Source organism: Muntiacus reevesi, chromosome 16, assembly GCF_963930625.1.
Source record: "Muntiacus reevesi chromosome 16, mMunRee1.1, whole genome shotgun sequence".
In the NCBI taxonomy this organism is placed as follows: Eukaryota; Metazoa; Chordata; class Mammalia; order Artiodactyla; family Cervidae; genus Muntiacus; species Muntiacus reevesi.
Genome location: NC_089264.1, coordinates 12952036 through 12965007, shown reverse-complemented (window position 1 = coordinate 12965007; position 12972 = coordinate 12952036). Strand labels below are relative to the sequence as shown.

The 12972-nt window shown below is 39.5% G+C and overlaps 1 protein-coding gene and 2 pseudogenes across 8 annotated transcripts in view; 2 read left to right on the top strand and 1 right to left on the bottom strand.

Moving 5' to 3' along the window:
- Positions 1-379: 379 nt before the first annotated feature.
- On the top strand, positions 380-523 carry LOC136148167 (U2 spliceosomal RNA; annotated as a pseudogene).
- Positions 524-6260: 5737 nt separating this feature from the next.
- LOC136148028 (large ribosomal subunit protein uL23 pseudogene) lies at positions 6261-7188 on the top strand (annotated as a pseudogene).
- Positions 7189-12508: 5320 nt separating this feature from the next.
- Positions 12509-12972, bottom strand: part of ZGRF1 (zinc finger GRF-type containing 1) — a 54859-nt gene continuing 54395 nt past the window's right edge. For all 8 annotated transcript variants that reach the window (XM_065907613.1, XM_065907615.1, XM_065907612.1 and 5 more), the window contains one exon: positions 12509-12820. In XM_065907613.1, coding sequence (XP_065763685.1) covers positions 12660-12820 — 161 coding nt within the window. In that variant the 3' untranslated portion in view covers positions 12509-12659. The remainder of the gene's footprint in view (positions 12821-12972) is intronic.

The window sequence follows — 12972 nt, the reverse complement described above, 5'->3', positions numbered from 1 at the left end:
GAGCATGTGGGGTCTTCCCGGACCAGGGATCAAACCCATGTCTCCTGCATTGGCAGGCAGATTCTTTACCACTGAGCCCCCAGGGAAGCCTGGATGTTTAATTTTTTTAAATTTTGAGAAAATGCTTAGTGTGACCCCAATCTGTATATGATATATATCTCTGAATGATTGTAGGGAAATACAAACTCATACATCCTGGGCAAAAAAAAGTATTCGTAGTGGCTATCTTTTTGTTATTGGTAATTTAAATTTTCTCTTTTTGTGTTTTCCAGGTAAATTTTGGAACATTTATAATCAGAAATTGTTATTAAAAAACACCACCACCACTGGCCTTCTGCAAAGTGTCTCTGTCTTTTCTTCTCTTATTATTAAGGATTGGATCGCTTCTCAGCCTTTTGGCTAAGATCAAGTGTAGTATTAAGGATTGGGAGTAAATTTCAGATCAGAGATGTCTGAAGTAGGGTGAGTTATATCACAGAACTTGCTCACAGTTATAATTAAGGCCCTAGGAGTTGGACCCTTTGGATTAACATGGGATAATGTAGGGCTGCCCAGGTAAAGAATCCTGGAAAAGGCTTCCCTGATAAAGAATCTGCCTGCCAGTGCAAGAGATGCAAGAGATTCAAGTTTGATCCCTAGGTCAGGAAGATCCCCTGGAGCAGGAAATGCAAACCCTCCAGTATTTTTGCCTGGAAAATTCCATGAACAGAGGAGCCTGGCAGGCTACAGTCCATCAGGTCGCAAAGGTAGGACAGGACTGAGCACAAACACCATATTGTAACTTTTTTTCCCCCACAAACATTTAAAATTTGTTCTTGAACTATGATGGAAATGTATGGAAGAGAAACATTCAGTGCTAATTTAAAAAAAAATTTTTTTAAGATAATTCTTTTACGACATTGTGCTGATTTCTGCCCCACATCACACGAATCAGCCATAGGTATACAGGTGTCCCCTCCTTAAACCTCCTCCTGTCTCCATCCCATCCTGGCCTCTGGGCCAGCAGGATGCACTTGGGTTGAGCTCCCTGTGTCCCACAGTAAATTCCTGCTGGCTATCTATTTTACATATGGTAATGTATGTGTTTGCATACTGCTCTCTCAAAATTTAATTTTTGTTAACTCACAGTTCCTGGGGTTTCACAGAGAAAGAAAAGCTTCTCAATTGCTATTATTTTCTCTATTCTGGGTAAATCACATCTAATTTTTCTAGAGAGATGAGATCCCAGGGACTTGAGGAATTTCTAAAGAAAGATTTTTTACCAGTGTCTCAGTAATAATTCTCTTATTTATTAATATCTGCTAACAGGAAATTACTTGTATTTAATCTTTCTTAAATGTGTTTCTTGACCAGTCCTCAGAGGTGATTAAAAACATGCCTCCTCTGTTATTCTGTGCTTGAATATATAACATCTAAAGCTTCTATTTTAAAAATAATCAGGATCTGGAAAATGTTTAATTCTGAATTTTGCTTACCTATGCTTTTAGGTCTTAGGCTTTCTCTGTTGACACAAACCATCTTTAGCCCAAGGGAGGCTATTGTGGACTTCTGTTTAACTTTGCAGTTTTAAAGCAGCGATCACCACACTGAGAATATGTCGTATTATTGGCAGTGCATGAGACAGCAGGACTTGGAATAAGAGAAAGGAAAGGATTTGCAAGAGGATAATTCTTGGCTTTCTTCTCAGCAAATTCTCTTTTTCTCCAGGGTTTTTATTTTTGAGGATTTGAGAGCTCATTTTCTCTTGAAGGAAAAGAAAGAATAATCTCACAATGCAATATTGTGCAGAATAATCAAGAGATATTTTCATGGTAAATGTTTACTAAGAAATTCTGAAAAAAAATGAAACATGCTAGAAATAGAAACTAAACCTTTATATCAATATTAATCCACATGTGAACTCTTGTTACTGCCTTAACTAGAATATAGCTTTTCCCTTTTAAAAAATTTCCCAGCTGTAGAGTCTGTGTCACTAAAAATTAGAGGGAAGTACAGCTTTATTATTTCTGTGAACCTAGTGACCACTGCTCTTATACCACCAATGATTTGAGTTGTACTGGATTTGAGACCAACACCATTTCTCAGAGAATGAGTCGTGGAGGCTCAAGAACACTGTTTTGGGGCTAAGTGCCTTGTTCCTTAAGTTGCTGGCCACTCCCAAAGAAGAATCACATGGTGTTTTGGATTTTGTTCTGAATCTTACTTTCATCCTCAGTTTCATGAAATTGGCATCAACAGTGCTCACTTTTCCTGTGCTGATGCTTGAAAACAATCCCTTTGTTTGAAATAAGCTAATTATGAAGTAGCATCGTATTAAAATAACAGCCTTTTCCTTTCCTCTCATCCCAAGTGTTTTTCTTTTCCTCCCAAATTGGGATGAAATAAAAACATGCCACACAGAATTTTTAAATAATAAGGAAAACATATGCAGACAGTCTAATCAGAAGTCAGTAAGACATTCCTTGTGTTAGGTAGTTAGAATAGGGAAAAGGAGTCCAAAATGGTGGTGGCTAAAAGACAAGGAAGGGAAAAGCCCACGAAAATAGAACAGAGGAAGGTCAAAGAAGGTCCGAGGACCGGAGTGAGGACTTCAGGTAGAGCAGCACTCCTGGCCAAGCCCGATTTGCTCAGGGCAGGCCCAGGGGGAAGAAAAACACATTAAAAAGAGGAGCCAAAGGGCTCTCTCTCTCTCTCCCCCCGACCCCCCTACCACCACCCTGCACTGGCGCGCTCCTCCACTCTCTTCTCTTCTTCCAGGATGGATTCTCCTGCTACCTTCTAAATAAAATAGAGCTGTAACACTGATTTGTCTAAGAGCTATGACACGGTTTGTCCAAGGCCCAAGAGCTGTGACACGCCGAGGAGACCTTAATGTCTGTCGCTCCAAATCCTTGTTGTGACGAGACAAAGAACCGAGGCGCATACACGCATGACCCTTGGTTCCACGCACTTGGCCAGGAAAGAATACCTTGATGTGACTTCAATCACAATTTGCTGGCAGCTGGACATTTCTAATTCAGTATTTAAGAAGAAATAAACCTGTAGCTATAGAACACAGGGTGAATTTAATCATGATAGGAAAAGTCAAGATCAGGGTCAACAAGGCATGCGGACTCTCACTTTCTTCATTTATTCCTCTTTATTAATTAATATGGATCAAATGGTATGTAGTTCATGGCTGTGCCAAGGCCATGCAGATCAATAACAGTGCTCTTGGCAAAACTCATTCCAAAGGGAATGAGTGTGTGTTTTATTTATTGGCTGCATCGGGTCTTCTTTGCTGCCCTCGGGCTTTCTCCAGTTGCAACAAGCGGGGTTTATTCTTGTCGCAGCGCACGGCTTCTCACTGCGGTGGCTTCTCTTGTTGCGGAGCACAGGCTTTGGGCACACGGGCTTCAGTAGTTATGGCTCAAAGGCTCTAGAGCTTGGATTCAGTGGTTGCGGTGCACAGGCCTAGTTGCCCCATGGCACGTGGAATGGAGCACCTTCCCAGACCGGAACCACAGCTGTGTACCCTGCATCAGCAGGCAGATTCTTAACCACTGGACTACCAGGGAAGTCCAAAACTGTCTTCTAAAGGAGCCATTTCTTTTGCAGTTTTTCTTCATTTAGTTTTCCCCTATATTTTTAGGTTGCAGCAAGTAGCCAAAGGAGGCAACATTTTCTGGAGTGCTTTCCTAAAGGCTGACACCTCACAAGAGCTGAGGAAACAGGAACCACCTCTTGTAGAGGAAGCAGACCTCCACTCAGCCTGTTCAGTCGCTCAGTTGTGTCTGACTCTTTGTGACCCCATGGACTGCAGCACCAATAAAGGCTTTTTAATTTAAAAACGTAAAAGATAAATTCAAAGGAATCTCCTAGAGTATAGGAAAAAAGTCAAAGATATAAACAACAGTAAGGATAAGATACTTATCATTCCAGGAGTCTATCATCTGACTAACAGAACAGAGAAAAGAGAGAAGATGAAATATCTCAGAAGTGAAGAACTGGCAAACAGATTTAAAACAACAACAACAAAATTCATACAACAGAATATGCTCCAGTTAAAGGGAATGAACTGCTGATCCGTCTAATAACATGGATATACCTGAAAACATGCGGAGTAAAAAGACTCAAAAGAGTAGACACTGGTTCAATTTTCATGAAGTTTTAAGGCAGGCAGAACTGATCTATGGTGACAGAGTGGATTAGTGGTTACCTCACGTGGGGGAGGGATTGATTGAATTCATAGGATTTTTGCATGTTAAAAAATCATTTTGGTGGGAAGAGTGGCTGGAAACAATGAGCTGAAGTGCTTATTAGGGACATATAACTTCTGGGCCTATGGGACCTGTGATATCAGTTATCGTGAATGTATTGTGGCAATATCTGCACGTTAGTATAATTTTCTCTCCAGCACCCAGCAGCCCAGGAGTAAGAGGCTGGAAGAGGATGTTTGGACTAATCCCTGGAAGAACCTGCAGCAAAGAGGCAAGGCATCAGGACTGTTGAGAATGATTAAACACAATGGTGTCCTGACAGACAGGAAAAGATAAAAGGAGGCTGGTAGAATAGTAAGGAGTCAGGAGATGGGAGATGTTGGTGGAGCTGGAAAGTATGTGGAGGTGAAGTCAGGGTGAGGTTGTGGTCAGTGACATGTTGAAGTAATTTAGGTGATGACAAATCTCAGACAATTTTAAAAAGTGTAGACAACGTGGAGTGAACTGAACTGTAAGATGTCTGTTTAGTGGAAAAGGCGAGGTGCAGGAAGGTGTGCATGGTAGTTGTCGTTTGTCTGCCCAGTCTGACTCTTGGTGACCTCATGGACTGCTGCACGGTAGGCTACTATGTCAAAGGGGAGACCATCTGTATGTATGGACTTGCATGTTAATTAACTGTTTCTTGAAAGAAATATGGTATCAGTTGACTCTGGAGATGAGAGCTAGGTAGCTGGGGACACAGGATGGAGAAAGACTTTACACTGTCTTCCCTTTTGTTCCTCTTGAATATTGACCCCATGCATATGTTATTATCTATTAAAAATATATAAATAAAACTAAAAAACAAGGAAAAGGCAATAGATGTGCTATAATGAATAAAAACAACACAAAATGAGGTAGTCATACTTAACATATAAAGATCTGCTTCAAGTAATATATGCTTAGGCACATAAATGACCCAGTAGAAGATGGCAAGAGAAACATGTCCTATTTGGTTTGTTTTACAATATAGGAAAAAATGCTTAATAAGAAGGCAATCAAAGGAGAAAAAAGCAGATCACTGGATATTCTTGATTTTATTGTCTAAACACTTAGCATCTCCTGTGATGGTGCTGATCCCAAATTGTAAATGCAAAATAGCATTCTGAAGAGCCATTGGCACTAACGTTATATGTGTAGTTTCTTTGCAATATGTCATCTGTTTTGTCCTTGACTCTTTATATTTCAGTCAGCTTGCTTACAGAATATGCCAACACATAAAAGCAAGCCACATACAATATCTAGACTCAGCAATTACACTTTGCCTGATACCCTGACTCATGTGATATCACCATGTGAGTCCAGATTATCACTATCCATTCAAAACACTGGATAGGGCCCATGATAGCTAAAAGAAGTCAAAGACCAGTAGATGTCATTTGGTTTTACACATGCACACAACTGTGTTGAAAGACCTAGAATTTTTCATGCCTCAGAATTTGTCAACCATGTGTAGCCATCCCTCTTTTTACTTGTCACTGCCTTACTTGCTCCTCAGTGTCTGGCCTTGACCTCAAAACCCAAAGTGTAAAAGCCTGATACTCACTCTAGAGATAAGAAACCTGAGGATTTCTTATCCTGAACCTGAAGTGAACCTGAGCTCAGGTGTATCTGAGCTCCCAATACATCATGGCCTTGTTGGTTCTTGGTTTATTTAGAAGAATATATTTCAAAATTAAGCCCCCCAAAAGCCCAATTTTCTTACTTCCAGGATTCCACCCAGTTTCTCTATTAGAGCTGAAACTTGCCCCATATAAGGATAGAGTGATATGTAACTGATTCACCTATTCATCACGCCTGGGCTGACAAATAAAACAAGTTGCACATGACTGTTCCAGAATGAACCAGACTGATCTCCATTTAACACAGACCAGCCACAGAGTGGATGCTTAGTGAATGCACTGACTTCAGTGGAACCAAAGAATCTGTTCTATTCTAAGAATCTACAAATCTCACCTTCATTCAGCCAATAAAATCAATGTACTTGAAGGTTTTGTTTTAATAAGAAGCAATTGGTAACTTAAAACTCACTTAGGGCTTTTCATGAAGATGGCGCCGAAGGCGAAGAAGGAAGCCCCTGCCCCTCCTAAAGCTGAAGCCAAAGCAAAGGCTTTGAAGGCCAAGAAAGCAGTGTTGAAAGGTGTCCACAGCCACAAGAAAAAGAAGATCTGGATGTCACCCACCTTCCGGTGGCCCAAAACACTGCGGCTCAGGAGGCAACCCAATATCCTCGAAGAGTGCCCCGAGGAGAAACAAACTTGACCACTACGCCATCATCAAATTCCCCCTCACCACCCAGTCAGCCATGAAGAAAATAAAAGACAACAACACACTGGTATTCATTGTGGATGTCAAGGCCAACAAGCACCAAATTAAACAGGCTGTGAAGAAGCTCTATGACATTGATGTGGCTAAGGTCAATACTCTGATCAGGCCTGATGGAGAGGAGAAGGCATATGTTCGACTGGCTCCTGACTATGATGCTTTGGATGTTGCCAACAAAATTGGGATCATCTAAACTGAGTCCAGCTGGCTAATTCCAAATATAAAAGTTTTCACTATGTAAAAAAAAAACAACTCACTTAGGAAGTCTTCTCTACTAATTCTTTAACCTGCGAGTTGACTGCTTCCTAATTTTTCTATACACACACACATACACTTACACACACACATGCAGACCTTCATTTACTATATTATCACGACCAGATTTGCCCAGCTAGAAAGTCAAATAGTAAAGAATATCAATAATTAAGAGACTAATAGAAGAGTTTTTAAAAAGTCAGCCTGACTGGTGTTTTAGGATGAAAGGTATTCAAAGGCTTGCAGCGATATTTGGATTGTATTTTTCCTTTACTTTATAATCAAATCATACTAATATAAACCAAAAAACACAACTTGAACTGAACATACATTTCACTCAAGACTAATTACAAAGCAGGCATTTCAAATCAGTGTTGAGCTAATGCTTTTAGAGCAATTATTTAATTTTCAGGGTCCAATATCTGTCGAGTAAATCACCAATTTCCATTTCATTCTTATTTAATATAAAAAAATCAAATTAGTATAAAGCTATTTCACAGCTGTCTTTAAATTAAACTGTAGTCAAGAAGAGCATGAAGCATGTGGGTTTGCTTTGGCATCTCCAAATCAAACATTCTTTTTGTTCAAATATTAAAGAACTATACCAATAGTTATGTTTTATCTTGAAGTTTTAAGCTGGGCTTCATAATCTCAGATTTTAACTTCTGATTTTTCACAAGTAACTCAAATATTGAAACATATGTTTTTAAGGATAGGGGTTCGCTGCAAAATGGAGCAGAATATGAATCATAATTATTAGTTTTTCATGAACTTTTGATAATAAAAATCACCAGCTCAGCCACATCACTACCTTTTTGTTGATAAATCAGTTTTTCTTTCATTATATCCAAACAGATCTTCTAGTAGCAAATGTAGACCTTCAAGCACTTTAAAGCAAAATGAACAATCCCATTTTTCTAGCAAAGTTTATTTACCAGGAAGGTATAGATTGTACAAACAAATTATTAGTAAAGTGTTGCATATAAATTAATCAAGTTAAATTAACAGTAAATCAGTCTGGTTTAATCAAAGAGGACTGTAGAATCTTTGGCTTCAGTGTCTTTCACAGTTTGATAAAGTGAATGACTTACCACTCAGGCAGTGCAGTGTAGTAAAAAAGCCTCAGTTGGATTAGCCTGGGTTCTAGCCCTGACTTGTACTACTCATGGTCAATTAGATGGATCACTTCAATTTCTCTGTTGGCTTTATCATTTATAAAGTGGGGAAACTACTTGTTCTCCTCCCTAGGGATCAATGTGGTGTTTGTGAAAGAATCTTGGAAAAAACCTAGCACACATACCCAATTGCCTGTATAAAGCAAAGGCAATTGATGAGTGGATTACAATCTAGAAATTGCATTGTTTCGTTCTGTGATGCACAGACTTCTTTTATAAATAAAAATATAGAGAACATTCTTATTATTTTTTATGGCTGAGTCGTATCCATTATATAAATATACCACATCTTCTTCATCCATTCATCTGTCAACAGGGATTTAGGTTGCTTCCATGTCTTGGCTATTGTAAATAGTACTGCAGTGAATCCTGGGGTGCACGTGTCCTTCGAACCATGGCTTTCTCTGGATATATGACCAGGAGTGGGGTTGCAGCATCATGTGGTAACTCTGTTTTTAGAGTTTAGTATTTTAGATCTTCTGCCCATTTTTTGATTAGGTTGTTTGTATTTTTGGTATTGAGTTATAGGAGTTATTTGTATATTTCAGAGATTTATCCCTTGTCAGTAGTATTGTCTGCAAGTATTTTTTTCCCATTCTGTAAGTTGTCTTTTTATTTTGTTCATGTTTTACTTTGCTGTGCAAAAAAGCTCTTAAGTTTATTTCGTTTCATTTGTTTGTTTTAATTTCCATTGCTCTAGGTGGTGGATCCAAAAAGTCATTGCCACGATTTATGTCAAAGAGTGTTCTGCCTGTTTTCCTCTAAGAGTTTTATAGTATCCAGTTTTACATTTAGGTGTTTAATTTACTTTGAGGATGTGATGTTAGAGAATGTTCTAATTTCATTCTTTTACACGTAGCTGTTGAGTTTTCCCAGCACCACTCACTGAAGAGACTCTCTTTTTTCCATTTTGTATTCTTGCCTTTCTCATAGATTAATTGACCATAGGAGCATGGTTTTTATCTCTAGGATTTTTATCCTGTTCCATTGATCAATATATCTGTTTTTGTGCCAGTACTACATTGTTTTGATTCCTATAGCTTTGTAGTATAGTCTATAGTCAGGGAGCCTGATTCCCCTAGCTGTTTTTCTTTCTTAAGATTGCTTTGACTATTTAGAGTCTTTTGTGTTTCCATACAAATTTTTAAAAAGTGTTCTAAGAAAAATGCCATTGGTAATTTGATAGGAGTTGCATTGAATTTATAGATTGCTTTGGGTAGTATAGTCATTTTGACAATATTAATTCTTCTAATCCAAGAACACAGTATATCTTTCCATCAGTTTGTATCATCTTTGATTTTTTCATGAGCATCTTACAGTTTTTAGGGTGCAGGACATTGTCCCAGAGGTCTTTTAAACTGTCGTAATTTCTTTTCATTCTTTTTATTCTGTTCCATGGCAGTGATTTCCACCATTCTATCTTCCAGCTCACTTATCTGTTCTGCCTCATATATTCTGCTGTTGTTTACTTCTAATGTGATTCTCATTTCAGTTATTGTATTCTTCAACTCTGGTTGTTCTTTATATTTTCTGACTCTTTGTTAAAACACTTCCTGTAGCTTCTTGCTTTGTGCATCCATTCTTTTTCCCAGTTCTTGGCTCATCTTCACGATTATTACTCTGAACTCTCTCGGGTAACTGCTCATCTCCATGTCACTTAGCTGTTCTGGGGTTTTGTGTTGTTCCTTCATTTGGAAAATACTCCTTTGCCAATCTCATTTCATTTCAGTTTATATCTGTATTTTTTCTATGTGGAAGGTTAATTATGTTTCTCAACCTTGGATAAGTGGCCATCTGTGGGTGATGTCATATGTGTCCTATCAAGGGCCAGGGACCAGATGGTCCCAGGGTAGGTTCTGATCTGCATCTGCAGATTCGGCTCCACAGGCTGCAGGATCTTAGTTTTCTTACTTCTGGTTTCTGCCCACTGGTGGGTGAGGCTGGTCTGGAGGCTTGTGCAGGCTTCCTGATGGGAGGGGCTGGTGCCTGTCCACTGGCGAGTTGAGCTGGGTCTTGGCCCTCTGGTGGACAAGGCCATGTCAGGGGCTGTGTCTAGAGGTGGTTATGGGCTCAGGAAACCATTAGGCAGCTTGACTGCTGATGGATGTGGCTGTATGCCTACCCTGTTTGTTGCTTGGCCTAAGATGTCCCAGCACTGGAGCCTACAGTGTGGCCAGGTGTGGTCCCCAAATGGCAGCCTCCAGGACACACACCAGTGGATGCTCCCCAGGACCTCCGTCACTGGTGAGCTCCAATGCACCACAGCTGCCCTACACCACCCCAGGAGACCCTCTCAGCCCAGTGGGTAGATCTAGCCCAGACTCCTATTAAGTCACTCCTTTTGCCTAGGATCCTCGTGCACTTGAGACTTTGTGCGTGCCCTCCAAGAGTGGAGCGCCTGCACTCAAGCCCTGCTAGCCTTCAAAAGCAAACGCTCTAGAGACTCCTCCTCTTGATGCCAGACCCCCAGGCCTGATGTGGGACTCAGCACCCTCACTCCTGTGGAAGAACCTATGTAATGTAATTGTTCTCCCGTTTGTGGGTTGCCCACCTGGAGTGTTTGAGACTTGATTATATCAAATAAAATCTTGTTGAGTTTCATTGTCTTTGGTTGTAGAATTTTTTTTTTTTTGCTAGGCCCCAGTCTTTTTATTGACGGTTGTTCAGCAGTCAGTTGTGATTTTGGTGTGCTCACGAGAGAAGAACTCAAAGTCATTCTGTTCTGCCATCGTTTCACATCATGAAAATGTGGCTCCTTTCTTGTTCATATAATTGACATCATGTGGTGCTCAAGTTTGAATTCTCAATAGAGCCTGGGAGCAAACTGGTCCATTCTTCTCTTCTTCCGGTTGTAAGACACACAATTACAGGGCAGGATGGTAACTTCTGGCTCAGTGAGGCCTGTTTAGGGTAATGACAGATCGCTAAAGGCTTCTCTTCACCGTTTTCCCGGATGGTGATGCAGAGCTCACTCCGCTGACTAGCCTGCAGGTGGCATCTCACACACTATCTTCAGGCCTGGGTCTCTGTCCTGGTTAACCTACTGAAGACATGTGGAGCTCACAGGGGTCTGCAGCAGGCAATGGGTGATGTCTGGGGTGTCTCCTATCCAGTTGTCTATCACCTGGAACTCAAGTTACCGCTTTCATTTACCTGCTGCTGTAAACATGAACACGTTGTGGACAAGGCTTGCAGAATTACAACTCTTGTTTGTTAGATTCATTTTCTCCCAAACAAGAGTTTCATAGAGGTAGGCTGGGTCATTTTTCATAGGCAAGTAGTTCAAGTAAGCAATTCTCTGCGCCTTTGTTTTACTGTTGCTGGATCTCCATTGTGGCATATTATCCCTATTGTGGCAATGTACTCCTACTGCAGCTCACAGGCTCTAGAGCTCGCAGGCTCTCTAGGTGCACAGTGCGGGCTTAGTTGCCCTGAGGAATGTGGCATCTTACTTCCATGACCAGGGATTGAACCCATGTCCCCTGCACTGGAAGGTGGATTCTCAACCACTGGACCACCACGGAAGTCCTGCCTCTTTAAAATAAATATTGAGTGACTTGAGCCATGAGTTTGTAATTGGTGAAGACAAATATTTCATTGATATTAATTATAATCAAGCCCTTGCTATTTTTCCATGAAGGATAAGTAAATGTTCCCTTGTTAATAATGGCTAAAAATCATACAAATGGTTTATTTACATACATAAATATAGAATATATTAGAAATATAATAGCATAGAAAAAAGACTGAAGCAATATATTAGCAATTATTATCTCTGGGTAGTGAATCTCTAGGTGCTTTTTATTTTTCATTGTGTATTCTTCTGAATTTTTCGAATTTTCCATATGGGGAATGTATTCTTTTTATAATAGTTAAAATCCATTATAATATATACCAGTAACTACTGTGAAAATAAACGCACAGGGAAAAGACCAGAAGGAAATGAGCCAGAGGGAGTCTTTCATTCATTCTTTATTCATCCAACAGTTCATTATTGAGCACCTACTATTCCAGAGTCATGGCCAGTTGTGAGCACTGCTATCTCTAGGAACGAACTCTTAGATAATTTGTTTTTCTTTCTTTTGTACTTCTTAAAAGTTTCATTGTGAAGGAATGTCCCTCATGGTCCAGTGGCTAAAACTCTGCATTCCCAATCTGGGCATGTGGCCCAGGCTCGATCCCTGGTCAGGGAACTAGATCCCACATGTCGCAACTAAGATCCAGCACAACCAAATAAACAAATATTTTTTTAAAAAAAGTTTTATGGTGAATATGTTTTTACTTACAGAATGATAGGACATTATATTTCTTTTTTTGAAGATTCTGGTAGCACTGTAGTTCAGAAAGGAGTATGTTGGTATAACTGTGTAGATGCATTTTAAAAGATGAGTTTTTGAGATAATCACTTATTTTTGAAGTAACATCCCCATAAAAGCTTTTTCCTGCTCCTTGAAAAATTCATTTCTTTAGAAACAGAGTCATAAATTTTAGAAACAATTTTATTGGTGAGATTTTATAGTTCCTTCAACATTTGCCTATCTTAAGTAATTATACTTTTTATGAAGAGCAGATTTTACTTATATCTTTTTTTCCCCCCAATTACAAGGGTTAGGGAGTAATAAAAATATACAAATGTATAGTGTAAAGTGAATTTGAACTTTACAAACTATACCATGTCTTTTTGTGAATAAGATTTTTTATCTGTCAATTTATCTTTTTCAGCCTTTTTCTTCTGTTTTTCTTCTGCTTGTTTTTCAAGATAAACTTTAAGGAGATGGTCCAGTTGTGGTTCATACTGGCTTGCATGTTGCAATCCTCCTTCCCTCCCTTAAAAAGATACAAAACATGAGACAACTATATTTTACAGTAGTGTCCATTTCATCATTTCATTCATCACCCGTAGTGGCTAATTCAGTGTAGTTCCTACCTAAAACACCCCAAGTACTACCACAAAAGTCAGTTTTAATTCAAAATGCGTG